At 35.1% G+C, this 22,643-nt stretch overlaps 6 protein-coding genes across 9 annotated transcripts; 4 read left to right on the forward strand and 2 right to left on the reverse strand.

The window, feature by feature from the left end:
• The first annotated feature begins 247 nt into the window (after positions 1 to 247).
• On the forward strand, positions 248 to 1,952 carry LOC139988713 (DNA fragmentation factor subunit alpha). Its single transcript, XM_072006408.1, has 3 exons — positions 248 to 425; positions 483 to 798; positions 880 to 1,952. The coding sequence occupies exons 1-3, from the start codon at positions 248 to 250 to the stop codon at positions 998 to 1,000; spliced, it is 615 nt and encodes a 204-aa protein (XP_071862509.1). The 3' UTR covers positions 1,001 to 1,952.
• Positions 1,953 to 2,499: 547 nt separating this feature from the next.
• On the reverse strand, positions 2,500 to 3,666 carry LOC139988716 (uncharacterized). The gene is made up of 4 exons (XM_072006412.1): positions 3,534 to 3,666; positions 3,362 to 3,440; positions 3,135 to 3,257; positions 2,500 to 2,815 (listed from the first exon to the last, which is right to left on the reverse strand). Exons 1-4 carry the CDS (start codon positions 3,603 to 3,605, stop codon positions 2,589 to 2,591), a joined length of 501 nt encoding a protein of 166 aa, XP_071862513.1. The 5' UTR covers positions 3,606 to 3,666; the 3' UTR covers positions 2,500 to 2,588.
• A 278-nt stretch (positions 3,667 to 3,944) lies between these two features.
• Positions 3,945 to 21,652, reverse strand: LOC139988689 (nuclear exosome regulator NRDE2). The gene is made up of 12 exons (XM_072006375.1): positions 21,638 to 21,652; positions 7,839 to 7,951; positions 7,134 to 7,765; positions 6,700 to 7,063; positions 6,476 to 6,622; positions 6,139 to 6,407; positions 5,689 to 6,017; positions 5,075 to 5,615; positions 4,857 to 5,003; positions 4,613 to 4,788; positions 4,278 to 4,537; positions 3,945 to 4,145 (listed from the first exon to the last, which is right to left on the reverse strand). The coding sequence occupies exons 2-11, from the start codon at positions 7,912 to 7,914 to the stop codon at positions 4,285 to 4,287; spliced, it is 2,934 nt and encodes a 977-aa protein (XP_071862476.1). The 5' UTR covers positions 7,915 to 7,951; positions 21,638 to 21,652; the 3' UTR covers positions 3,945 to 4,145; positions 4,278 to 4,284.
• Positions 7,990 to 11,298, forward strand: Mocs1 (Molybdenum cofactor synthesis 1). 4 transcript variants are annotated; one of them, XM_072006387.1, is made up of 8 exons: positions 7,991 to 8,509; positions 8,646 to 8,763; positions 8,834 to 9,001; positions 9,071 to 9,297; positions 9,375 to 9,599; positions 9,683 to 9,917; positions 10,048 to 10,141; positions 10,246 to 10,411. In XM_072006387.1, exons 1-7 carry the CDS (start codon positions 8,420 to 8,422, stop codon positions 10,101 to 10,103), a joined length of 1,119 nt encoding a protein of 372 aa, XP_071862488.1. In that variant the 5' UTR covers positions 7,991 to 8,419; the 3' UTR covers positions 10,104 to 10,141; positions 10,246 to 10,411. The 4 variants fall into 4 exon arrangements, with proteins under 4 accessions (XP_071862486.1, XP_071862488.1, XP_071862487.1 ...); XM_072006386.1 differs by having other exon boundaries at positions 10,048 to 10,125; XM_072006384.1 differs by lacking the exon at positions 10,048 to 10,141 and having other exon boundaries at positions 7,992 to 8,509; positions 10,246 to 11,298.
• On the forward strand, positions 11,496 to 16,559 carry LOC139988708 (protein CEPU-1). Its single transcript, XM_072006404.1, has 6 exons — positions 11,496 to 12,250; positions 12,727 to 12,887; positions 13,987 to 14,197; positions 14,810 to 14,960; positions 15,215 to 15,363; positions 16,028 to 16,559. Exons 1-6 carry the CDS (start codon positions 12,163 to 12,165, stop codon positions 16,126 to 16,128), a joined length of 861 nt encoding a protein of 286 aa, XP_071862505.1. The 5' UTR covers positions 11,496 to 12,162; the 3' UTR covers positions 16,129 to 16,559.
• LOC141445797 (dynein light chain Tctex-type protein 2B) lies at positions 20,686 to 22,079 on the forward strand. The gene is made up of 4 exons (XM_074111834.1): positions 20,686 to 20,793; positions 20,862 to 20,954; positions 21,067 to 21,263; positions 21,796 to 22,079. The coding sequence occupies exons 1-4, from the start codon at positions 20,686 to 20,688 to the stop codon at positions 21,959 to 21,961; spliced, it is 564 nt and encodes a 187-aa protein (XP_073967935.1). The 3' UTR covers positions 21,962 to 22,079.
• The last annotated feature ends 564 nt before the right edge of the window (positions 22,080 to 22,643 follow it).

Consider the following 22,643-nt stretch of genomic DNA (forward strand, 5'->3'; position numbering starts at 1 on the left):
TGACACCCACTAATCGAGTGAATGCGTATCTCGTGTTACGATTTCATTTAAAGATAATCGGTTGCATTGATAAACCAATGTGCAACGATAATCAGGCCTTAGAAGTGGTCAATTTTTTTGAGGGAAGTCAACTTTTGATGACATAAATTTCATGTATTCGATCGACATTTGATCGAACAAAGAAAGTACAAAACCAAACAAACTTATTTGTGAGCAGTTTTCAGATTGTTCTTTTATTTAAAGCAATATGTCAGAAACAGCGGGAATTTCGCAAGGATTAGGAAATCCTTACAAAATTGTCGATCATACTCGAGAAAAACGAAAGGGAATCACTGCTTCTTCTTTAAAAGAATTAACTAGTATTGCTAGAAACCGCTTGTCTTTACCTTTGGATGCAGAACTAACAATTGTCCTAGAACAAGATGGTAAGGGAACATCGTTATTGCTAGTTGTATAAATTTTTAATACTGTTTTTATGCTAGGTACTGAGGTAGATGATGAAGAATATTTTGCAACATTAGAAAGAAATACTAGTTTAATGGTTCTATATGGAGATCAAAAGTGGGTGGCAGCAGGAAGTAGTAAAGCTGCTTCTCGTTACATCGTTGTTGATGATGTAGATAATATAGAAGGTGGACAAAGAAGAGAGGAAATTAGAAGGCGTCGACCACCAATAGAGGCTTTAGTCTCATCATTGCACGGTGATCCATCACATATATCATTGCTTGATGGACATAATTTAGAATTGCTCAGTGATATGGATCCAGATAGTGTGGCTGACATAGTGTCTGGCAATATGTAAGTATATTTAAAAATTAATTCAAGATATTATGAAATGTAATATAATATAATACCATTTAATTTTGTAAATCATTTCAGAATTTTCCTTGAGCAATTAAAAGAAGCTTCAGGCAGATTCTTAGCTGAAAAACGGCAAGCACAAGGATCCCTCGATGTTCTTCAGATGTGTGCAAGTGGTGGAGAAATAGAGCGAGCGTAGGCCATGTGGGGGGTGGGCGCCCTCACATTGGCTAATATGTATCGAGTGCGACGTCGCATATTTTATAAAGGTCGCCAACTACAACAAACTTTGATCCTTTTCTGGAATTGAGCCCATCACATTTATAGCGTGAAAGTTTTCTACGCTATCTATTACCATCATATTGTTCATGAAAACTGAATGTTTACATTGTCAATGAAAATTTGAGATTCTTCTATGCAACATTTTAGAAGATGTAATGATGAAGAAACATGTATAGGAACTATTGGGTTCCTATTTTCGACAGGTAGTCAAAACTTATTTCTGGGATATTTGCAAGTATTTACTAAATATGTGAACATTTAAATTTATTAGCAAAAAAGAAATATACGGAAAGTTGATGCTTGTCCACGCTATAAGTTAATACCATAATAATGCATAGTTTTATATTTTGTTAATAGTAACTTGTTTTCTTGATTTTTTAATTTTATTTAGGTTTATAGTATATATATGCCTTTCTAGTGTTATATATTTTGTAGAATATGACATAAGGAATTGCTTTAATGCAAAATGAGGTCTTAAAATACACATGCATAGTTAAACACATGCAATTTAGCCATTAAATAATCTGAATGTACTACATAAACAAAAGCTATATAGAAATATCATGTCAAAGAAAACATTCCGTCACGATGTTGTCATATCAGTATTAGCAAAAAGACGACATGTTTGGTTTATGAACTTTTGTATGTAGATATATTATACCAAGGTTTAGTTCAACGAAGATTGATGAAATGTTTAAGACTGAATTTATAGAGAAAGAATGCATCCCCATTATAATCATCAATTCATTGTACACCAAATTTAGCGTGGTAATAGGAAAAACCAATATCAGCTCTTTGATACCAAAGTTATGCATTTGATAAGAAAAACTGCAGAAAAAGAAAAGAAAATGTGCAGGTGTTTCTGAAAAGATTATGCATACGCAAAATATTATTGCATTAAAATAAAATTTGTCATTATATCTATACTTGTTACAAAAATGAAATCAACTTTGTGACGTTCAAAGATATGTTATTTATATAGTGATATTTATTTTAAATCTTAAGAAAAAATAGTTCAATGCTTATGTTTATTCTTTGCAGAAACACTGTAAACAGAACATCGTGACATTCTTTGATATATACCTTAACATCTGTATACTACAAAATAATGTTTACATTTACTGTCATTTGGATATTTAAAGTGCAACGATCAGCATAGACATATTAATAATTAATAGCATCCAAATGTGTCAGTAATTATAAATTTGTTCTGTAATTTCTAATGGTATTTCTTTATGAGATATTGAACAAAGTAATATTTTACCTAAATTTTAAGACGTATTAGAAAATAGTTGATATATTTAATAGAACTGCCAATTAAAGAAAACAATTGATGCTCAATAATGACCCACTCACCATGTCCTTTAAAAATACTGATTTTTTAATACTGATAATTAACATTATACTAAGGCAATATTGCTATTATTATTGTTATTATTATTATATTCTCATGTCCATTACATATTTGAATAACAATTATATATAACAAGATATATTTACATAAATTAGGTTTTAATAGAGGATATAAAATTTCCATCTATGAGTTGATGTAATGCATTGGATGTATCCCTCACTCGATTGCCGGCACTACGTAATTGAGACACAGCCTCTTGAAGAATAAGTTCACTCCTTAGCAATTGCTTATTAACAGTTGATAATTCCTGAGTGGCATTACCAATTGTTCCATCAACCATTTGTATAAGGTCTTTATCCAATGTTTCATTGCATTCATCTATTTTATTATGAAATGTCAATTGAAGTATTAAACATTTTTTCTTGAGTAAATTAGATATTGTATATTATTTATATGTATAAAATATTCAGAAATAAATGTTCTAAATAATTAAACTTCTAGCTGAAACAAAGTAAGCTTGAGTCTAATAAAAATTTACATTATTCTGATGATTATGTTATTACAGATTTTTCTGCATTAAAATTATTATATAATATTTTAGTAATAGCAGTGCATATTGTATTACAGCAGTATTAATAAAATGATATTGACAAAAATATGCTCGCTTGACTTTTTTTAATTTAATATTTAGACTTACGTAATTTTTTATGAAGCAGACTATTGTATTTTATAGAACATTTTTTTGATTTTGGTATTTTCACTTCTGGCATACATGTCATAGCATCAACTGCTCCACTAATACTACTTATACTTGTTCCATCTAATAAATATTAAATGAGATTAGATTAGAAAAAATGCTACTATAAAACGAGTTTATTTTTTATATTATAAATATCTTTTGTATTGTCAAATACAAAATCTTACCATCATCAGATTCTGGAGCTTCGCCAGAAATAATCGTACCACAATAATTAGGAGCTCTTATAAAAGGAAATCCCATACCCTGTATAGAATATCATAATTCATATCTTCCTCTTTTTTATAATACATAATAGATACTTTATATGTGATGATGTATAATGTAAAAATAACATACAGTGACAATGCTTGCAGAGTCATCATCAGATTCTGGTGCTTCACCCGGAACAACAACAGCTTTCAAATCCATATTGTGTATGAAGAAATAAATTCAGTTTTTGAACAAGAATTCTTTGATGCTTTTATATACTCTGAAATTTTATGAAAAAATAAAGAATCTCAAAATAATTGATTGACACTAAAAAGATTATTAAATAACAGATCAAACATTTTATATTTTGAATTTCAGCTTTTTCTGAATGATTAATTGACAAAATGAGAGAAATTTTATATTTGTGAATAGCACTGATAAAATAACACAATTATTATTACAATAATTATTACAATGACAATTACTTTAACCTAAATTTTTACTTACGATTGCAGTACTCGAATAAATTGAATTATTAATTGTATCTATTAATTACTATTCTGTATTATATTACATCTTTGCTATATTGTATGAGAATAATCATCATAGAACCATTAATATTTATTTATCACTTATGTATTTCCCAATGAACTTATAACCGCAATCTAATATCATTTCAACATATGTATACGATTATGTTTTGGTATGCCTTTAGTAAGTGTTGTAAATTGTTACTTTGTATAATTATAAAACTTATATCTTTCATAAAATTAATAATGTATATTTTTTATAGGATTTTTATTTTTACGTATATATATATATACACACATTATAAAGAAATATTATTTACATAAATGATTAACTAAGTATAAAATATTTACATATCCATACATTAACATCAACCGCGTAAGACGTCCAATTCTTCTGGGGTAACATGCATTCTTAATTCTTTTTCTCGTATTACGTCTTGAACTTGCGTAAGAATTTGAGGTGCAACCTCGGCTGCATCAATGTAAATGCTTCTAGCCCAAGGACATAATGCAACACTTTCATGGTATACTTCTTCTCCTTTTTTTTCACACAGATTATATTCCCTAAGAAGTAGCATATATAATCTCCATAACAGGGGGCAATTTTTAATTGTTGGTATCCTGTAAATGTAATATTTGTTTTTAATTTTCTTAAATGCTATATAACAAATTGACATAGATTATTTAGGGACATACCTTGCAAGTGTTTGATGAAAATATAGTAATTTATTAATTGCTGCGTTCATACTAACATAATCTTTAAGCTCTTGTAAATAATGAATACGTTTCCGACTTGCTAAACACATAGCAAATGCTTTCCATAATTGAAGCTTTGTCACGCGACTCTTGCTTTTCCAAAGAGGCAATTCACTCTGTCAAATAAATATTATAATTAAAATATTTTGTGCCATAATATAAAAATTATTTTTATTATATATACCTCAATACATGCAAATACTGAAAGGGCAAAAAAGTTATTTGGATATAATTTTATCATATCATCTACTTCTGACTTTAGGAGATTTTTATGTTGAATCCGTTTATAATGTAACTGCAAAAGCGCTATTTGACTTTCCCGTAATATTTCCTGAAACATAAAATACGTTAAATATATAATACAATCTGTATTATAAAAAACAAAGAAATGAGGTTTAATACCTGTAAAGAATGGCTGTCTTTGTAATGATTTATACAGCTTCTAAACATGCTAGTTATTCTATTAATATCGGAATCTCGTACATATAGTAAATACGCATAGCAAACAATTGTATCACATTTGATATTTGGTAAAAAATATATATTTTCTTCATTTTCTGAAGGAACTTCTTGTAAAAAATTTTGTATGCAATTTTCTAAATATTGTTCCACTTGTAGTAACTGGTTTCCATTTGTTTCGGGTATTATTTGTCTCATAATATTTAATATCTGTGTTTTATGCGTTTCCTTATATGTTTCTGAATTAAGTAAAGTTTCAATAAATGTCCGATACAAACTTAGAAGTGCTGATTTTTCTTCAGGATTATGAATTTCAGAAGGACATGCAGTTTGAGATTGAATGGCTGTCTGTAAAACATTTACGCAATTATCAAATTTTCCTATTTCTTTTTCTATCAATGCATATTCCCTATAAAAATGTAAATTATTCCTATTTTCGTCCTTTTTTAAGAATTCCTTTAATATTGTTTTCAATTTTTTTCGTCTGTAAAATACATATAAATACATAAGCCCTCGAATTTTTCTACTTATATAAAATAATATGAGATAAATCTTACTTGTTATCATGTTTTAATAGATCATCTTTTTGAAGAAAAATGAGCAATCTTTCAAATCTTAACCACCAAACATATATACTTGTACGTTGCAGAGGAGGTAAATTTTCAGCGATTGTAAAAAATATATCGCGTATAAAATCCAAATATGATTCTTGTGCAGGGTGAAACGTAAGGTACTGAGGACCTGACGTTAAACGTCCTTCAAGTATGCCTTTTAATAGTTCCCTTCTTTCATTACAACCAGTCATTTCACCTACCATAGGATAAAAAAATGGAAGCAACACTTCTGAGGTTTCTACACCCCAATCAAGTTCTTCTAATGTTAACATCTGAAAATAAGCAAAGTATATAATAAGTACTATTGGAACATCAATAAAGCAATATATATCAAATATTTTAATGTGGGAAATTAATTACTAATTGGTTCGCGTTGTATATATACAGACATACTTTTAACATATAGTTCCGAGTAGGTAATAGTGGTACTTTAAGTAAAAGTAATGTATGAATCGCCATTCGAAAACTCAAATTTCTTGAAAGTATTGGATGAACAAAATCTGCGACATCGTCGGGTAAAACAAATCTTCGAGAATCACCAACTAAGTCTAATTCACTTCTATTGACGCTAATCCAATGGCAATTCTCTCTTAATGATTCTGTTCTTTGCCATAATTGATTGAGTGGTAATCTTGACATCAATATTACTTCCTCCATTCCAACTGTAATTGGATAACGCTAATAAATATGTAGGAAATAAATAATATCTTTTTACTAATTAGTAACTCACTTAATTTCTTCTCATCTATTGTTTTTTTAAAGGATAGACTGTCTTTATCTAAGCTAAGATTCAGAATAAGATTCAAACGTATTGTTTCCCACATTTGTTCCCAAAGTCCAGTATGTCGTAAAAACGTTAGACACCAGTACAATATTTCTATTCATAATAAGTTATACATTATCATTTTACTCAATATATTAGAAAAATAAAATAATTTACGACTTTTTACATACGTAGTAATCGTTCGTCATATACTCGAGGATTTGTTCTAGCTTTTTGCTTTAAAATACAAAAACATTTTGAATATAAATCTAAAACTTTTGGTACTGTACACATTGCTACTGAAGCTTGTGTAGTCATAATAAATTCTTGCCATAAAATAACATTTCCTGTATCTTTGTTAACTAGGACTTCAAGTTGCTTTGAAAATTCATCAGCAGGCAAAAGTTCTCCCATGAAAGATAACTTTAATTTTAATAAATCTGTACATTCTATATTTTTTTCCAAGGCTTTTTCAACTATAGACAATTTTTTTAATGTTGTTACTCTATGAACATCCTTTGCAGCTTGATATTGTTGAAAATACCCTAATGTATCCTGCAAATGTGAAATAAAATATTTATGCAAGAAGTCTTAATAATTCTTAGTAGATACAAATATAATATACCTGAAATTCTATATATTCAATCCATAATTGAATATCATTTGGATCATTTGTCAATTTTTCATTATATTCTTTAGTTTTAGCTTTCTGCAATTCTTCTAACTTAATGTACCATGAAGGAGTAGATTGCTCTTCTTTTGACGAATTAGTGATAGATTCTTTTCTGATAATAGTATCTTTCTTTTTATTTTTTTCTATATAATCAATGTTTTTTACATAATATCTTTCATAACTATCTTTTTTTGATTTTTTATAAGGAATAAAACCAAGGGAATTTATTTTAATATCATAATACGGTTTGGTACTAGAGTAAAGTGTATTTATATTATTATTTCCCTTGTCTCTGTACTTATCTTCAAAATATACATTTTCTACATCTTTCTCATATTCACGTTCCCCATATGCATATCTTTTTTTATCCTTTTTCTTTTTCTTTATATGTTTAGATGTTCTTCTTTCTCCAGATATAGGCTTCTGATTCTTTAAAGCGGTAGTATGTATAGTTTCTTGTTTATGTAAATAAGAAGTTTCATTTGTAGTCTCATCCGAAGATTCAGAAGAATAGTTGACAAGATTGCTAGATGAAATTTGTTCTAAGTAACTGGAATTGCATAACCAACTAGTTGTCTCATTTTCTATAATTAAAAATAATTATCATATTATAGCCAATTTTATAATTGACATTGATATATGAAGTATTTAATTAACCTTTTGTAAAATTCTTCGATTCATTGGATATCGAAGATTTGTTCGATTCACTTGAATAAGCTGGAAATAAAGACATGTCTCCTGAAATTTATTCCTCTAATAGCTTAGATAACAGTCAGTTATAAAGATAATAATCATTTCTTGATAGGTTACACGTACCGTATAATTGATTATGTACAAACTAGTCAACGCTAAACTGTCAAACTTCGTATATGTGAAAGATTCTAGAAAATATATGCAATGGTTATATAAAGCGTATCATGATTGGTTGAAATGAACAAAGGCGGCAAAGTAATTCGAATCATATCGTAGGATTAATATTTGTTATTACGATGATAGATTTCGTCAAATTGAATGCTATTGAAGATGTTCTCTACTGTTCTGAGGATAAATACTTGCATAGCTAGAACATATAACATAGTTCTAATGAAATCACCAAAGAGATAACGCGAATACGTCGCCCATCTTGGAGTTTCTGGAATTATATAATTTTTTTATTCCTTATGTAGAAAATTAAAATATTTTCTACTAAACACAGAGGTTATAGATCATTGTACTTTTTGAGAAGATATATTACTTAAATGTTTCGTAAAATTAATACTGTGAAATCGATTCTCGGTGCTGTGTATTCATCCACTGAAGCATATGTGTCATCTAATGTTTCACGTAGAGTGAGTATGTTTTTATTTGTGAAAGAAACATATATTTGTTCATGAATAGTACATATATATTTCAGATTATTGCGTTATATTATAATAAATGAAATGGTGAAAAAATTGCATCACTATATTTCCTATTTCATTACAGGTGCAGCGATTTAGAGAATTGTTAAATAAAACAGATAACAATGATATACTCACAGATTCATTTGGAAGACGTCATACATACTTACGTATTTCTATTACTGAACGTTGTAATCTTCGATGTGAGTATTCATCAAATCATATTCACTGCTTTAATTGAAATGTTTTTATGAGATGTTACGTTTATTACAGGCTTATATTGTATGCCAGCAGAAGGAGTTAAGTTGACAAAAAATGATGGTATTTTAAAAACAGATGAAATAATTAAAATAGCTGAATTATTTGTAAATGAAGGTGTAAATAAGATACGTTTAACTGGTGGTGAACCAACCGTTAGGAAAGACATTGTGGATATTATTGGTAAATATTCTTACATTCAATATATATCACATATTGAATTTTCTTATTGAGTAAAAATAATTATTATAGCTGGATTAAAACAATTGCCTAATCTAAAACAAATTGCAATTACTACTAATGGATTGACATTAACGCGCCAGTTACCATCACTTCAACACGCTGGGTTAGATGCAATAAATATTTCATTAGATACCTTAAGAGAAAATCGTTTTGAACAATTTACCCGTAGAAAGGGATGGTCTAGAGTTATGGCTGCAATTGATCTTGCTATTCAATTAGGTTACAATCCAGTAAAGGTGAGAAAGAATTAAACAAAAGTTTGTGTCTATTTACTATTAAAGCTATATAAAAATTTATATAAAATAAATCATAGATAAACTGTGTGGTAATGAAAGGTTCTAACGATGACGAGATAATTGATTTTGTTAATCTAACAAAAGATCGTCCGATTGATGTACGTTTCATCGAGTATATGCCTTTCCAAGGTAATGAGTGGAAAGAGAATAAAATGGTTTCTTTCAAGGCCATGAAAAATCTTATTAGAGATACATATCCTGATTTGCAACGTCTTCCAAATGAGTACAATGATACATCTAAAGTGTGTAATTTAAAATATTATATAAGTTCATTGTTTAATTTATATATCTGTTGGTAAAAGCATAATTTATCTTTTTGTAATAGGCATACTTTGTACCTGGATTTACAGGACAAATTGGATTTATTACATCAATGAGTGACCATTTTTGTAACTCGTGTAATCGGTTAAGAATAACAGCAGATGGAAATTTAAAAGTTTGTTTATTCGAGGGAAAAGGGGAAGTATCTCTTCGAGATGCGTTACGTAGCGGAGCATCTGACGATGTTTTAAAAGAAATGATTAGAGAAGCAGTATGGCGTAAAAAGAAGCAACATGCAGGTATTAAGTTTTATCTTTAATCCACATGATTGGTGTAGGATTAAGCGATGAAAGATTATCTTGTCATAAAATATTAATCTAGGTGTAAAGCGATAACGTTTATATGTTTTCGACAATGTATGTGTTTCAGGAATGTTGAATCTATCCCGCATGGAAAACAGGCCAATGATTCTGATTGGGGGTTAATCTATTATTACGGGAATTTTAAGTTAATATAAAATAATGTATCGATGCTATTCGCACAAACGTTATCGCTCAATGTTTTTGCTATTAATAATGCAGTTTCAAAACTACTACCATACGTTTAACTTTACATTTGTACTTACAGTTACAAAGAAATATGTACACCTGAGAAGATATAAAAATTTACAAAATAATATACCGCGACAGTATTTAATGGATTACGTGAGACCACAGTTTAAAAATGGTACAAATGCAAGAGTATTTTCGTCTCTGTCGCATGTGGATCAAAGTGGCAAAGCAAGCATGGTGGACGTTGGTTCGAAAAACGAAACTAAACGCGTTGCAATAGCAAGAGGAATTGTACAAGTTAATTCAACGATAAGCAAATTGATAGCTGAAAATAATGTAAAAAAAGGCGATGTATTGTCTGTAGCACAATTAGCGGGTATCATGGCAGCAAAACGTACTTCTGATTTAATACCATTATGTCATCCACTTCCGTTATCTTATGCAAATGTATTTTTGCGTTTAAACGAAGAATTACATTGCATAGAGATCACAGCGGAAGTTAGATGTACTGGTAAAACTGGTGTAGAGATGGAAGCTTTAACAGCTGTGAGTATTGCGGCTTTAACAATTTATGATATGTGCAAATACGCGGCTTCTCCGAAATCGATGAAAATATCCGATATCGAATTGGTTTCAAAGACTGGTGGTACAAAAGGTGATTTCTTTAGGAATTAGATTTCTATGGTGTATATTGAATATACATAATACGTGTATATAAAATTTTATTTTGCTCAGTAGTATGTTATCACTAAATTATTGGATATTTTTATACGTTTATATCCTATTAGTAAAGGAGTGTCGTTATAATATATAAATTTTATCATGTTTTCTATTATAAAAAGTTTATTCTAGTATGTAAGTATATACGTACCTGTTAATGGAAAAAAAATAAGAAAATTCAGACTATATTTTATTACCTAATATGTATGTAATATTTGTGTTGAATGAAAATCATATATATATATATATATGGTATTCCTTTTTCTTTATTGGAAGAATTTAAAATGTATCTTTATACATGTATGTATATATTAATCTTTCATGTTGACGCTTGCACATTGAACGGTCGGTGCCTGTATTTCTGTTAAACAATTATTAAATCATTGAAGTGCGATATATTATTTTTAATATTTTTCCTATAAAATAATTTTGATTCAATATCATATCCCTTATTCTCCTGAATTTTTATAGATATTCTAGGATATGCGATTTTTAAATGCGTATTTAATTTTGGTAAAAGCTAAACTTCTCTCATAATTAAAGGATAAATAGGACGTTTTAGATAGAGATTATAAGAATGGATCGAGTTGTTGGCGCAATCGCAAATATCGGGAGCATCGCGAGGCGCCACTGCACCCTGATTTTAGCTTTTTCGTTTCCTCGAGCAGGAGCAGCTTTCAGTATTTGGAACGCTATCGAAGCGCGCTGTTCTTGAAGCTGTTCCGTCGTTGAATCTTCGATGATCGAGCGTCGAAAAGTAGCCAAGCTAACAAGTTTTCTTTACGTTTTTCATTTTGCATTGTTTCTTGAATAAAGACAAGGATATTAAACGTCGCGTCTTTTTCTATCAATAAACCCACTGTTATCATCGAGACAAGAAGTTTATTTTAAACTTATTTAAGATTATCTTCTCATTGAATACGTGCAGCTCTTTCTCTTCTTTTCTTCTTTGATCGAGATCTTTGTTACCTTAACGATTTAGATTATAAGATCATTAAAGAAACATATAAGATTACAGTAATCGTTATCTTGTGATGGAATCGAAGCATTTATGAATTATGTGGGTGAAAATTTAGTTCATTTATTACTTGCAAGAAGTAAAAGCGTCGGTTACATGACTACCTCGAAGAAATTCTTCAGGAGATGGAGGACGAAGAATTGTAATGATCGAGCGATGACCGACAGATCATCGATGGTTCTTGGAGATACGTTAAAACTTTAGGGAAACAGAAAGAGCGACGAATGAAGATGAAAGAGTCTCGTACGTAAAAAAATGGCACCGTTCCATGGCATGGCCCTTATATTGCTTGGAATCGGATACCTGTTACACGCAGAACCGCCTTCCGGTCACCGCAACTTAGGTACAATTAGTCTCAGTGTACAATTTAAAAAAAAAAAAAAAAAAAACGCAAATCTTCGTTGATTGCAGATTGCTGTGAATCAATAGTAATAATTAATATGATCGATGATAGATTTGATAAATTAAAGAATTATATATTATTATGATCATTAGTATTTCCATTCAATTTTTACAATCTCTTTTTCATTAGAATCATACGTAATTATGTGCGTTACGATGAACGAGACAACGAAGGATACTTTATTGGTAAAAAATTCACGAAAAGATGATTCTTTGATTATTCGGTATTTAAAAATTTTTCTTGATGAAAAGAATTGCTTGTGGGATTTATTAAGCAAATAGGTTGCAGTATGTAAAAATTGGCTAGCGTCAGACGCTTTAATCTTTGGGTCGTTTGATTTAAAAAGCTGGATATAGAAGTTCGTAAACGAAAGGGCAAAGCTTTCCGATGGTTCAAGCGTGATACCTGAATTTTAGCGGTGCAACGATTCGATGGGGAAAAGCCCGATAAAGGGGAACGCTCGCAACGAGGAACGAAGAGGACGTATTTTTATAAAGACTCATCCCAAAAAGTGACCACCGTTGTTGGACAAACTGTTGTGCTGTTGTGTCGTGTTAAGAACTTGGGGAACAGAACCGTGAGTTTCACGTTTCTTTGAATAGTAGTGTCACATTGCACGCTTCGCAATTACGTTAGAAACTTTAGAAATAATAGCGAATCAAATTCGAAGAAAACAACGTTACTTCGCGAATAAACGTTTAGTTAGATTTTCGCGAGATTACGTTGTTCTATTTACACACCGTAAGATATATATATATATATATATATATATAGTTTTGTTCGAAGCTCTAAAAAATAAAGAAAGTAAAAGAATTCTTTCTTTCATATGTTTCAAAGAAAATCAATGAAATTAGAGTTAATTCAATTTAAGAAACAACCAAATAGAATTAATTATAATTTTCATTTCGACTCGTAATAATTGGTAGATTATTGCAAGAACAATGTTACCGCTACTTTGCGAATTAGGATCACGTGCTATTTGGAATTACGGCGAGATAGTCGAAACTATATTTCCGTATATACTCGAAACGTAGGATGTACTAGAAATTTAGGATACGATGCTCTGGTAAATATTTAAGTTACAAGAGCAGTTTAAGATCGTATACCGTAGAAATCCCAGTAATCGTAAATCGCGAGAAGCAAACTGCCAGAGCAATATGAAATTCTCGATTGAAATCTTTTAAATGGATCGAGATAAAAAGAGAGAATATGTAAATATTTGGCCGGTTAATTAACGGAAGAAGGTATCGTAGTTCTGGTACGTTAACTGGAATGTAAAGTGACGCTTTCGCGCAACGTGTTCTTGAATTTACGAATGCTTTCCTAATTTCCTTGGTTAATGGATAAACGATTAGCGCGTTGCGGTATAAATGCTTCTCTCTTCAAGCTTCTTTTTGCGCTACAACCGTTTACCTACTTCTTATCGCGAAAAATTCTTCCTTTTTCCAAGCGATCTTAACTCGTTTATATCGCCTTTGAACGCAGTCAGTTGGCTTTCCAATAACGAATTTGTCAGATCGTATCGAAACGCGAGAGAAACAGGAAGCGTAACTCGACAGCGTGGAACGTGACGACGTGCGTATTTCACGGGGGTAGAGGCATGTAAAAGGGACTCGATATCACGGCTAGTTAACGGCCAGCAAAATTTTCCATATCTCATTCGGTATTTGTCCCAGGTGTCATGGATTCGAAAAAGGGACTTACACATCTTAACATCCATGTCAGTGACTTATACGAGCGACGCAAGATTTACGATAGTCGGCAATCCGGAGCGCGACGACTGGAATCTGCGAATAGATTACGTGCAACCACGGGATGCCGGCATTTACGAGTGTCAAGTTAATACAGAACCCAAGATATATAGAGCGGTTACTTTGAAAGTTTTGGGTGAGTTTCTGTCGCTTCTTCGGACCCCCTTACTCGATATCCACGCTAGACGCTTAGGTTCATTTTCCGTGGAAAACGTTCTATTCGGGACGAGCTGTTCGTCCGTTCGTTCGTTCGCTCGTTTGGCGAGCAGAAAATTGAACACTCGCCCACGGTTTCGTTGAGCGAAACTTTTCAAGGGATCGGAGACACGGAAGCCGCCTACTTTGCGTAATCTTGTACAGCTTGAATCGCATTTTCACGAGGCCGTGTTCTAATTAACGTTTAAATCTTTCTTTCCGGTGACAAATATCGCCTTCCTTAAAGCGTTCAGTGTCGTCGCGCGAGCACCTTTTGCTTCGACTGCTAGTTATCCTACTTATCGGCTAAAATAACGGCACAGCTATGAATAAATTTTACTTACTCGCGAGTATCTTTTATTCATTGATTCTTTATTCATGTACGTTATCCGGCCCGGACTTTCAGTTAAGTCTTGTCGTGAATTTCTAAAGCAGGATCTCCGCTCCGGATCTATACACAAACTCACCGACCAGCGAACCCCTTAATTTGTCATGCGTCAAACAGTTGGTCGACTCGTATTTTCCGCTCCTCTTCATCGTCTTGATATATTAGATGTTCAGGCAAAGATCACCGGGCCCGAAGAGGTTTACGTGAAGAGGGGCAGTACGATCAGCTTGACCTGCATCGTGGACGTGCAAGATATTCCTCCGAGTAACGTGACTTGGTACCATGCCGGTGCGGTGATCGATTTCGATGGTCCAAGGTGCGTCCCATCTTAATATCAACTTTCGTTTATTCTTCTTTGGTGTCTGTCGAGCGCGATCAAAGAGAGAGGAAAAAGGGAAGAAATAAATTGTAAAAAAAAAAAAAAAAAAGAAAATAATTGCACGACCGTCTCGATTACGCGGCGAATCGAATCGGTAGCTGCGAAAGCAAACATCGGTCAAAACACGAGACAGCATCGATATTAGATCGGTTATCGGGATTCGTGTGTAATAACGTCTTTACCTTTGGCAGGGGTGGCGTTTCCCTGGAAACGGAGAAAGGTAAGAACGGGACCACTAGCAAGCTGCTAATAACGCGTGCTCAGCTCGATGACAGCGGGAATTACACGTGCGTCTCGAGCAAAGTTGCTCCGGCAAATGTGATGGTTCACGTGTTGAACGGTGAGGATAAAATATATAAAATACGCTCGATTAAATCTCGAAGGGGAGGCCTCTCCTCGGGATAAACAAAAATACCTGCTTCGTTCCATCAAACCTTCGAGATTCCGTTGAAGCATCAAAGCATCGTCGACGTACTTTAAGAACATTTCACGAAAGGCCCTTATCGAAAGGTTTACCGGAGGAAATTTCACCGGAGTACTTTCGATCGCTTCGTAGCATGCAAAAGTTCGCGAACGAACGAATAGTTAGCCGGTAAACGAAAGCAAGAATGCGAATATGAACAAGGATATACGTGGATAAAGGAAAGGAAAGTGGTAAAGGAAAGAACGCTCGTGTTAAGGAGAAATTTACGAATTCTACGTCGTTTAAAGTACGTGTAATTCCTTGAACGACGTTGGATGGCGATTGTCGTAACTCGCGTAACTCGTTACAGTTTTCTCGTTAGCCGGTAACGAACAAATCGGAAACGCAGGGGAATCGCGCGGGACGAAAAAATAATCGCGAATTGAAATTAAACTAGCAGCTACTCTCGTTATGTAAATTTCATTTGCCGGTGGAATTTTCGAAATTTGCACGAAATTTTCTCTCCTTCCTCCCGGTGTCCTAGTTCTACGCGATGGATCGCTGCGACAGATCAAACTCGGTGAACGGACTTTCTTTCTAGGTGAACATCCTGCGGCGATGCAGCACGGCGGTACCGGGAACATCAACAGGAGAGTGATTTTATTCAGCCTGGTCCTACTGGTGGACACGATATTTCGGTGAGCGAGCTCTTCTCCGTCTGCCGCTCTTTTGTCTGTCAAGACGTCGCGTCCCGTCGACCATATCCCCGACTTTCGTTGGACGACACACATCGAGAGAAGAGGTCCCGGGTCCTGTGATTTACGAGCTTCGACGTTTACCGCGCGAACTGAATTTTCTATGAATCGAGAACCCACCGAACCTCCACTTGGAAATATTATATCATCGAGAGATGACTCGTTACGTTGCGCGTCGTGCTGCGAATTTCCTAACTCGTTCGCTGCGCTCCAACACCTTATCGATGTGCACCGAACTCTGTCCTCACGCCTGACTGTAACATTCCTGTAGAATAATAAATACTTGGCGATTCGTATGATTACGAGTTAAAAAAGAAAAAAGAGAAACAGGACAAACGAACGATTTGTTAATAGGCACAATATATCTGTTAACCAACACTGGTTCGTTTCGATTATTCTAGCGATCTGTCGGCGAGTCGAATGGAACCTGTGTCGCCTACCGATCGCTCTTATTTTTCATCCTTCGCGAACGAATGGAAAGAGAATGGCAACGACAGGATGGTTTTTGAAGTTTTAAGTTAATTTCCGTGTAACGTTAACGCATCGACGTGGTCCGGTCGATTAACCGGCTTATCGGTATTAAATCCGGACCACGTTTTCCGATAATGGAAGGGACAGTTCTGAAGTCCAGCTATGCGTACTGTGCCCGTGCACACGTCCCTCGGGGAGACACCGCGAACGCTCACCGGTCTCATTTTATGCAAATCACACAGAAGCATCCGTTAGGTAGCTGCCGCGAAATGGAGACGAGAACACATTGCCAATGTAAATTCATGGGAAGCCGATGCTCTTGTCTCTTCGCCTGTGGTGCGTGCTCCTCTCTGACCACGATCGCCGGAATTTCCGAGTAGAAATTGCCGTTACCACGGATACCGGAAACGTCGCCCGTCTCCTTTTAACCTTACGCCTCCAACTCCAACATCTTGTATAAGATTAACGACTCGTCGATCGTCGCTTCGTACGGATTCCCTTCGACGCTAGCCGAGCAGCTTCTCCACGCTCCAACAGGTAAGATCCTTCGATCGAAACGTTTCTTTTTTTTTTTCTTTGTAATATGATAAATTACGAGAGGAAGATACGATAAGTATATATTCGTCGACTTTCTCATCTTGATTTTATTTCGCGATTAATCAAGAGAATTTTCATTTGACGCGATTGGGCACGATAACGAGCCGATGGATTAAAAAATGAAAGTGTTTTAAAAATAGCTGTTAAATCGAGGAAGTTTCGATGATCAAAGGTGTAATCGCTACGTTAGAAATATTTGGGAATTTTCAAGAGAATTCGAAATGTCCAAAGTCGCAGTTTGATTTGTTCGTAATTTTACAATCAAGAAACGTTTGATCGAGAATAGAAATAATGTTCGAATAATTTCGAGCGTAAGTATCATCTTTTTCTTTTACTTATCGCGATGGATTGAGCAGAGGATACAGGAACCAACGAAGAGCGCTTCGTTTAACCGTTTGGTGCAGATTCCACTTGCGATTATTAAGACAAACAACTTTGCTCCGTAATCCCTCTCGCCTTTTATCTTATTTACAGAAGCATTTAAATTCGCGTATAACGGTCTCTTCGTTCGGGCTGAAAATCTCGCGCGAATGTGCTCGGTGTATAAAGTGACGGATGAACGCTTTCTTACAATTCCTTGCTCTTCAAGCGTTGTAAAAAAGTCAAAATTGAATCAGGCCGGACAAAGGTTTCTATTTAACGCTAGAACTACCAGAATGGCCGGATAAGCAATTTTTTATTATTACTATTTATTACTCCATCCATACGGTGTAGCGTGTGGATTTAACAATTGCACTGGAGCGGACAGCTTAAATCTTAAAGCTTGAAGCAAATTGTAAGTAAGTGTTACCCTATCTCACTGTCAAGCTAAACTTAAATTTAAAATCTTTCCTAGCAATTTTATCGGCACATAACGTTTCCTCGAGATTGCGAATCATTTTCTATGGAAAAAGTCCTATTCAAAGTAATCGATCGATAATTGGTCATAGCAATTTTATGAATTTATAACGGTGTATCGTTGGGATTTTTCGGTGGTTTTCGACAAAGGATATAAAGACCCGTATATTGTCATTTACATCATTTATCGTTTCATAGATTTTTCATTTTAATTTCTTCGAATACTCGAACGAGTCTTGTGTTTTAATCGTCAACAAGTTTAGCGATAATCGGCCGCCGTTTAAATTATGCACGAACGAAACAGCGACTCGAAGCGATCGATGGTCGTTCGACTATCAGCTACGTGGAACAATGCTGCGCGTGCAATTTTGTGATAGCACTCTTTCGCTTTCCACGCGGACAAATGTTCGAAGCTCGACTACTTTCCTTCGATCGATCATAAATTCTCGCGAAACGATTCGTTTAGCATTTACTTTAAACTACAAACGTGAACACGTTCGAGACTAAATCTAGGAAACGTTTGTCAAACGAACGATATTTTTATCCGCGCGTTTCACGAATTCCACGTTTAACGAGAATTCGAATGTCGTTTGTTATGGAAAAGTTAAGTCCCGTGCAGATTTAGAGCGGCACCTGTAAGGTCGGTAGACGACCGGAGTTTTAGTAAATTTGTTATACGAGAAGGTAGTTGTACAAGTCTACGGGCAACTTTCTTCCTACGGTATCTAACGACTTGCCAGCTCCAAGTTAATGAGCTCGAACAAGGCGACCGTAATTTTCAGAGTACTCTGTGCCACTTTGTTCTGGCTCGTCGGCAGCATTACGAATTACCAATCGATGAAAGTATCTTAGCAATTAACACTCTGTGAGATTCAACGGGCCAGACAGAGCCTGGAAACTTGCACGTTTACAGTTAGCAAGTTCCTTAGAAAATCGATAAGAACCGGTCGCACGGCCGTTGTTCGTCCGTTTTCTTATTCTTAGATTCTTTTCCCATTGCAGAGAATCCTATAGTTTTCATTGCGAATAGGATCAGCAATGGGTGTCACGTAATCGACGAGAATGCAAGTTGAATTATACGAGGAATGCACTGTACACGCAAATATCGACGGTTTTATCGAGAGAAGACTCGCGCGTGTCTCGAACTCTTATAACCCACGGCCCATCTCCCTTATTCCCGAGAACTCGCAATAAAGCCGGCTAGCATAAATCAACTATGAATTTTATCGATGAAAAATCGAAGTTCACGGCTCCTTCTACCATTTATTCGCGTACCGCGTTGCATTCGAATCGACAGGTTTGCCTTTAAGAAAGATAAGGCGCCTGCCGATGCTCCTGCATTCTCGGCTTTCTTTCCTATCGTTTATCTTCCGAATATTCAATACTTTTACGATTAATAGCGATGCATTCACCATACCTGTAACGATTTCTCGATGTTTCCGACATAAAACTCTACCACTGAGAAGATCCTTCGAGTTCCAACTGCCCGTCGCTAATCGGCTTAATTTCGGCTTTCTTGTCCGAAGATTCCAAAAATTACGTTTGTTACACGCGATAGTAACTCTTGCTACGTCAGAAAGTTTCTCGCCAGCCGATTTTCCGACGCTTTCGTCGCTGTTAATTTCCGAACACGTTGATACTGTTCCAGTATAAATAAGCGGACAGGCTGAAGTTGAGAGAAAGTGGATGTTCCTGGGGTTAAAATCGCGAGCAACGATCGCGATAATGCACCCGTATATTACACGAGCAGGTAAGCGAATCGAACGAACGAAGAAGAGATAGATACGATTTTCTCTTTCTACTTTGATTCGTCTTCTCGATAATACCCGTCTAAAGAGCACAGGACGAAGAAAATTGAAATAAAATATAAGTAGACGCGAATTTCCTCGAGACTTTCTTTCAAGATTTTCTTCCTTACTAAGCTTCTTATATTCGATATAAATTAAGAGTCGCAGTGCGTTGTTTGCTTTGTGCGAGACTCCTGGCTACAATACGAACGCTCTGTATCTTCATCTTATTGTTTCAGTCTCTCGACCGAGCGAGATCGAGCTACGTTGAAACGTGAATTGCACTGAGTCGTGGGAAATTGAATTTAGACTTTGTATCGAGTCCAGCTATAGGAAATTGTATTTGCGGCAGAATATCCGCGATATAGCGAGGCCCTAAATTAAAGCATCGAGTAGCTGCACCGATTGATGTCATGTCATCCAGGGTCGTACAAAGACTCGTGCCTCGTCTAACAGCACTCAATTAAAATCTCGTATCGTTAGTTACGTTTTCGAATTTCTATCAATTCGTTCGTGGAGACGTTGAAAATCACGAACTTTGTTCATATTTATTATTACGATCCATCTGTTAATTCGTTACCTACGAAATTTGTATCTTTTATTTTTCCGATTCTATTCGTTGCTCGAAATAAAGCTCGTCAAACGCTGGTAACTTTTTTTTAAACGCGCCCTAATATTTGCGCGTTTGTTTTCTTCGACGTAAGCCTGTGTACCGCGATATAGATTCAACTTCATTGCCGCGAACGTTCTTTTGTTCGATCCGCGTCCAGACGACTTTCGAACGTCGTCCTTTTTAATTATATTTTCCGACTATGAATCAGCAACATAGCAAAAATGCCGAAGTTCATGGGTCGAGGTTTCGGTCTTCAAATCCGAATCTACCAAAAATCGACAAACTGAGACAAGTACAGTTCAACGAGGTAAAATGATAGATCGATTAGTAAGAATCGGTAGGTTAATGCTAAATCGTTTAAAAACATCGATGCAGATGCAAGACAGGAAGAGGTTGTCGACGAGGATCTCCGCTTTGCTGAATTCGGCAAGTCGCGTGTTCTATCATAAACGTGGAGATCGATTGAAGGTACGTAAAAGTAATGTATGGAAAACGTGTGGACAGACGCTGTGGTTTAGAAACGAACGATCACGGTCTAATTAACACGATTTGGCGGCGCACGATCGATCGAACAACGCAGGTTCCCAGGTATCAAAACACTTATCGGCTCAGCTCATTTAACCCTTTCGATGTCGAAGTGGTCGATAAACTGGTGATGGAGACGATGGAGAGTAAATTATCGCCGGTGACGGCATATCATCCAAATCACATGGCGAAATTGTGCTTGGAGATTGGATCGGATTTGCAAAACGCACTCTGCAAAAAGGATTACGATAGGTAATAATGCTCGACACGTTTACGTTCCTCGCAATAAACGCGGAACGTTCGCGATGCCAACAAATTTCCAACGGGCTTACCTCGAGGTTCGCTCGTAAATTCTTTCGTAACAGCTGCTGTCGCTAAAAATCGTTTCTCTTGTTTTTAATTCGAGATTCGACGCTCGAGAACCGCACAGACAGTAGAATAACCCGGGGTTGAAAGTAACGATCTCACTTTAGCATACTGGATTTTCTAGAATCTGTTAGAGTTCGAAAAAGAACCTTCATGCCAGCAGTTTAAACGTTTATCCGATATTATTGGAAATACTATCGTAATCGTTCGTTTACACTGACTTGACCTCGCGGTGCAACTACAATTTCGTATTTCGAAATATTTCATTTCTTGATTTCGCCTTTCGTTATCTTCGACCCTGGTATATCCTATAGTCGTCTCTTTAATGAGAACGCAAAGTTTCAACTTGTAGAAAGCATCGTCATCTATCCTTTGTATTATTTATTTGTATCGTAATATTTATTCTTCTTGTCAAAAGGTATAAATTAGTGACGCAGGTGACTATAGTGCAACGTCTCGATCAAAGCGTACACGCGGCGTTTCAGAGCCTCTGGGACGTGGAGCGAGACAATTACTCCTATTATGTTTTCGAAAACAACCACATTTACGCATGGTGTTGCGTGTTCGGCCTGTATTACGAGTGAAATTCATCGTCCCGGTTAAATCTCGTTCTGTTACGCGTGGACGCGCGCTCGCGATATTCCCGATATTCGTTGCAATTCCAAACTAATGCTCGCTGCTTCCTTTTTTTCTTTTTTTTTTTTTTTTTTTCTGTGACCCGCACGCTCGCTAGATATCGGTGCAATATCGTTGCATAATGAACGGGGATGTATATCGCGACGTTTACGAGGATTCACGCAGCGCGGGCGCGCACCGTTAAATTTATCGGATTTTTCGCGATCGCGCGTCTGACCGGACGAATCCTTTTTTTTATTGGTGAAATAAAAAATTATCGCAAAGCAATTGGCGAGAATGGACGTCGTGAAATAATTTCGGAAACTGTGTCCGATCGGATAATACAGAGATTTAACCTGACCCTCCGTAAACCGGCAAGGGTTGGGTTAAATTGTTCGTAAAGGATGCTTGGAAAAAGGTTTCGATCGATTATGAAGTAACCATACAGTATTAATATTTATTAGTTTCGCAACTCCGCCCCTTCCTTCTCCCTGCCTTTCCACCGGCCCTGTTCGCTTTTTCAAGGTGATTTATCGAAGAACTTTCGGCCGGCTCGTCTACTCTCCGTCGGAATAATAGCCAGCGATTTAAAGTTTCGGAAACATGTCCGACATTTTTATAGATATTCACGGACTTATTGGAACATTGCGG

Source organism: Bombus fervidus, chromosome 7 (genome assembly GCF_041682495.2).
Source record: "Bombus fervidus isolate BK054 chromosome 7, iyBomFerv1, whole genome shotgun sequence".
Lineage (NCBI taxonomy): Eukaryota > Metazoa > Arthropoda > Insecta > Hymenoptera > Apidae > Bombus > Bombus fervidus.

What these genes read in the sequence shown, in the direction of transcription:
- LOC139988716 (XM_072006412.1), bottom strand. Translation starts at nt 3,605, where the DNA reads ATGGATTTGAAAGCTGTTGTTGTTCCGGGTGAAGCACCAGAATCTGAT. An exon ending in ACTCTGCAAGCATTGTCACT is followed by an intron (nt 3,441 to 3,533) that starts GTATGTTATTTT and finishes TATTCTATACAG; the next exon opens with GGTATGGGATTTCCTTTTAT. An exon ending in AGCTCCAGAATCTGATGATG is followed by an intron (nt 3,258 to 3,361) that starts GTAAGATTTTGT and finishes AATATTTATTAG; the next exon opens with ATGGAACAAGTATAAGTAGT.
- LOC141445797 (XM_074111834.1), top strand. Translation starts at nt 20,686, where the DNA reads ATGAATCAGCAACATAGCAAAAATGCCGAAGTTCATGGGTCGAGGTTT. An exon ending in GACAAGTACAGTTCAACGAG is followed by an intron (nt 20,794 to 20,861) that starts GTAAAATGATAG and finishes ACATCGATGCAG; the next exon opens with ATGCAAGACAGGAAGAGGTT. An exon ending in AACGTGGAGATCGATTGAAG is followed by an intron (nt 20,955 to 21,066) that starts GTACGTAAAAGT and finishes CGAACAACGCAG; the next exon opens with GTTCCCAGGTATCAAAACAC.
- LOC139988708 (XM_072006404.1), top strand. Translation starts at nt 12,163, where the DNA reads ATGGCACCGTTCCATGGCATGGCCCTTATATTGCTTGGAATCGGATAC. An exon ending in GGTTACTTTGAAAGTTTTGG is followed by an intron (nt 14,198 to 14,809) that starts GTGAGTTTCTGT and finishes TTGATATATTAG; the next exon opens with ATGTTCAGGCAAAGATCACC. An exon ending in ATCGATTTCGATGGTCCAAG is followed by an intron (nt 14,961 to 15,214) that starts GTGCGTCCCATC and finishes TACCTTTGGCAG; the next exon opens with GGGTGGCGTTTCCCTGGAAA.
- LOC139988713 (XM_072006408.1), top strand. Translation starts at nt 248, where the DNA reads ATGTCAGAAACAGCGGGAATTTCGCAAGGATTAGGAAATCCTTACAAA. An exon ending in AATTGTCCTAGAACAAGATG is followed by an intron (nt 426 to 482) that starts GTAAGGGAACAT and finishes TTTTTATGCTAG; the next exon opens with GTACTGAGGTAGATGATGAA. An exon ending in GACATAGTGTCTGGCAATAT is followed by an intron (nt 799 to 879) that starts GTAAGTATATTT and finishes AAATCATTTCAG; the next exon opens with AATTTTCCTTGAGCAATTAA.
- Mocs1 (XM_072006384.1), top strand. Translation starts at nt 8,420, where the DNA reads ATGTTTCGTAAAATTAATACTGTGAAATCGATTCTCGGTGCTGTGTAT. An exon ending in AGTACAATGATACATCTAAA is followed by an intron (nt 9,600 to 9,682) that starts GTGTGTAATTTA and finishes TTTTTGTAATAG; the next exon opens with GCATACTTTGTACCTGGATT. An exon ending in TAAAAAGAAGCAACATGCAG is followed by an intron (nt 9,918 to 10,245) that starts GTATTAAGTTTT and finishes TTGTACTTACAG; the next exon opens with TTACAAAGAAATATGTACAC.
- LOC139988689 (XM_072006375.1), bottom strand. Translation starts at nt 7,914, where the DNA reads ATGTCTTTATTTCCAGCTTATTCAAGTGAATCGAACAAATCTTCGATA. An exon ending in ATATGACGAACGATTACTAC is followed by an intron (nt 6,623 to 6,699) that starts GTATGTAAAAAG and finishes TATTATGAATAG; the next exon opens with AAATATTGTACTGGTGTCTA. An exon ending in TTTCATCAAACACTTGCAAG is followed by an intron (nt 4,538 to 4,612) that starts GTATGTCCCTAA and finishes TTACATTTACAG; the next exon opens with GATACCAACAATTAAAAATT.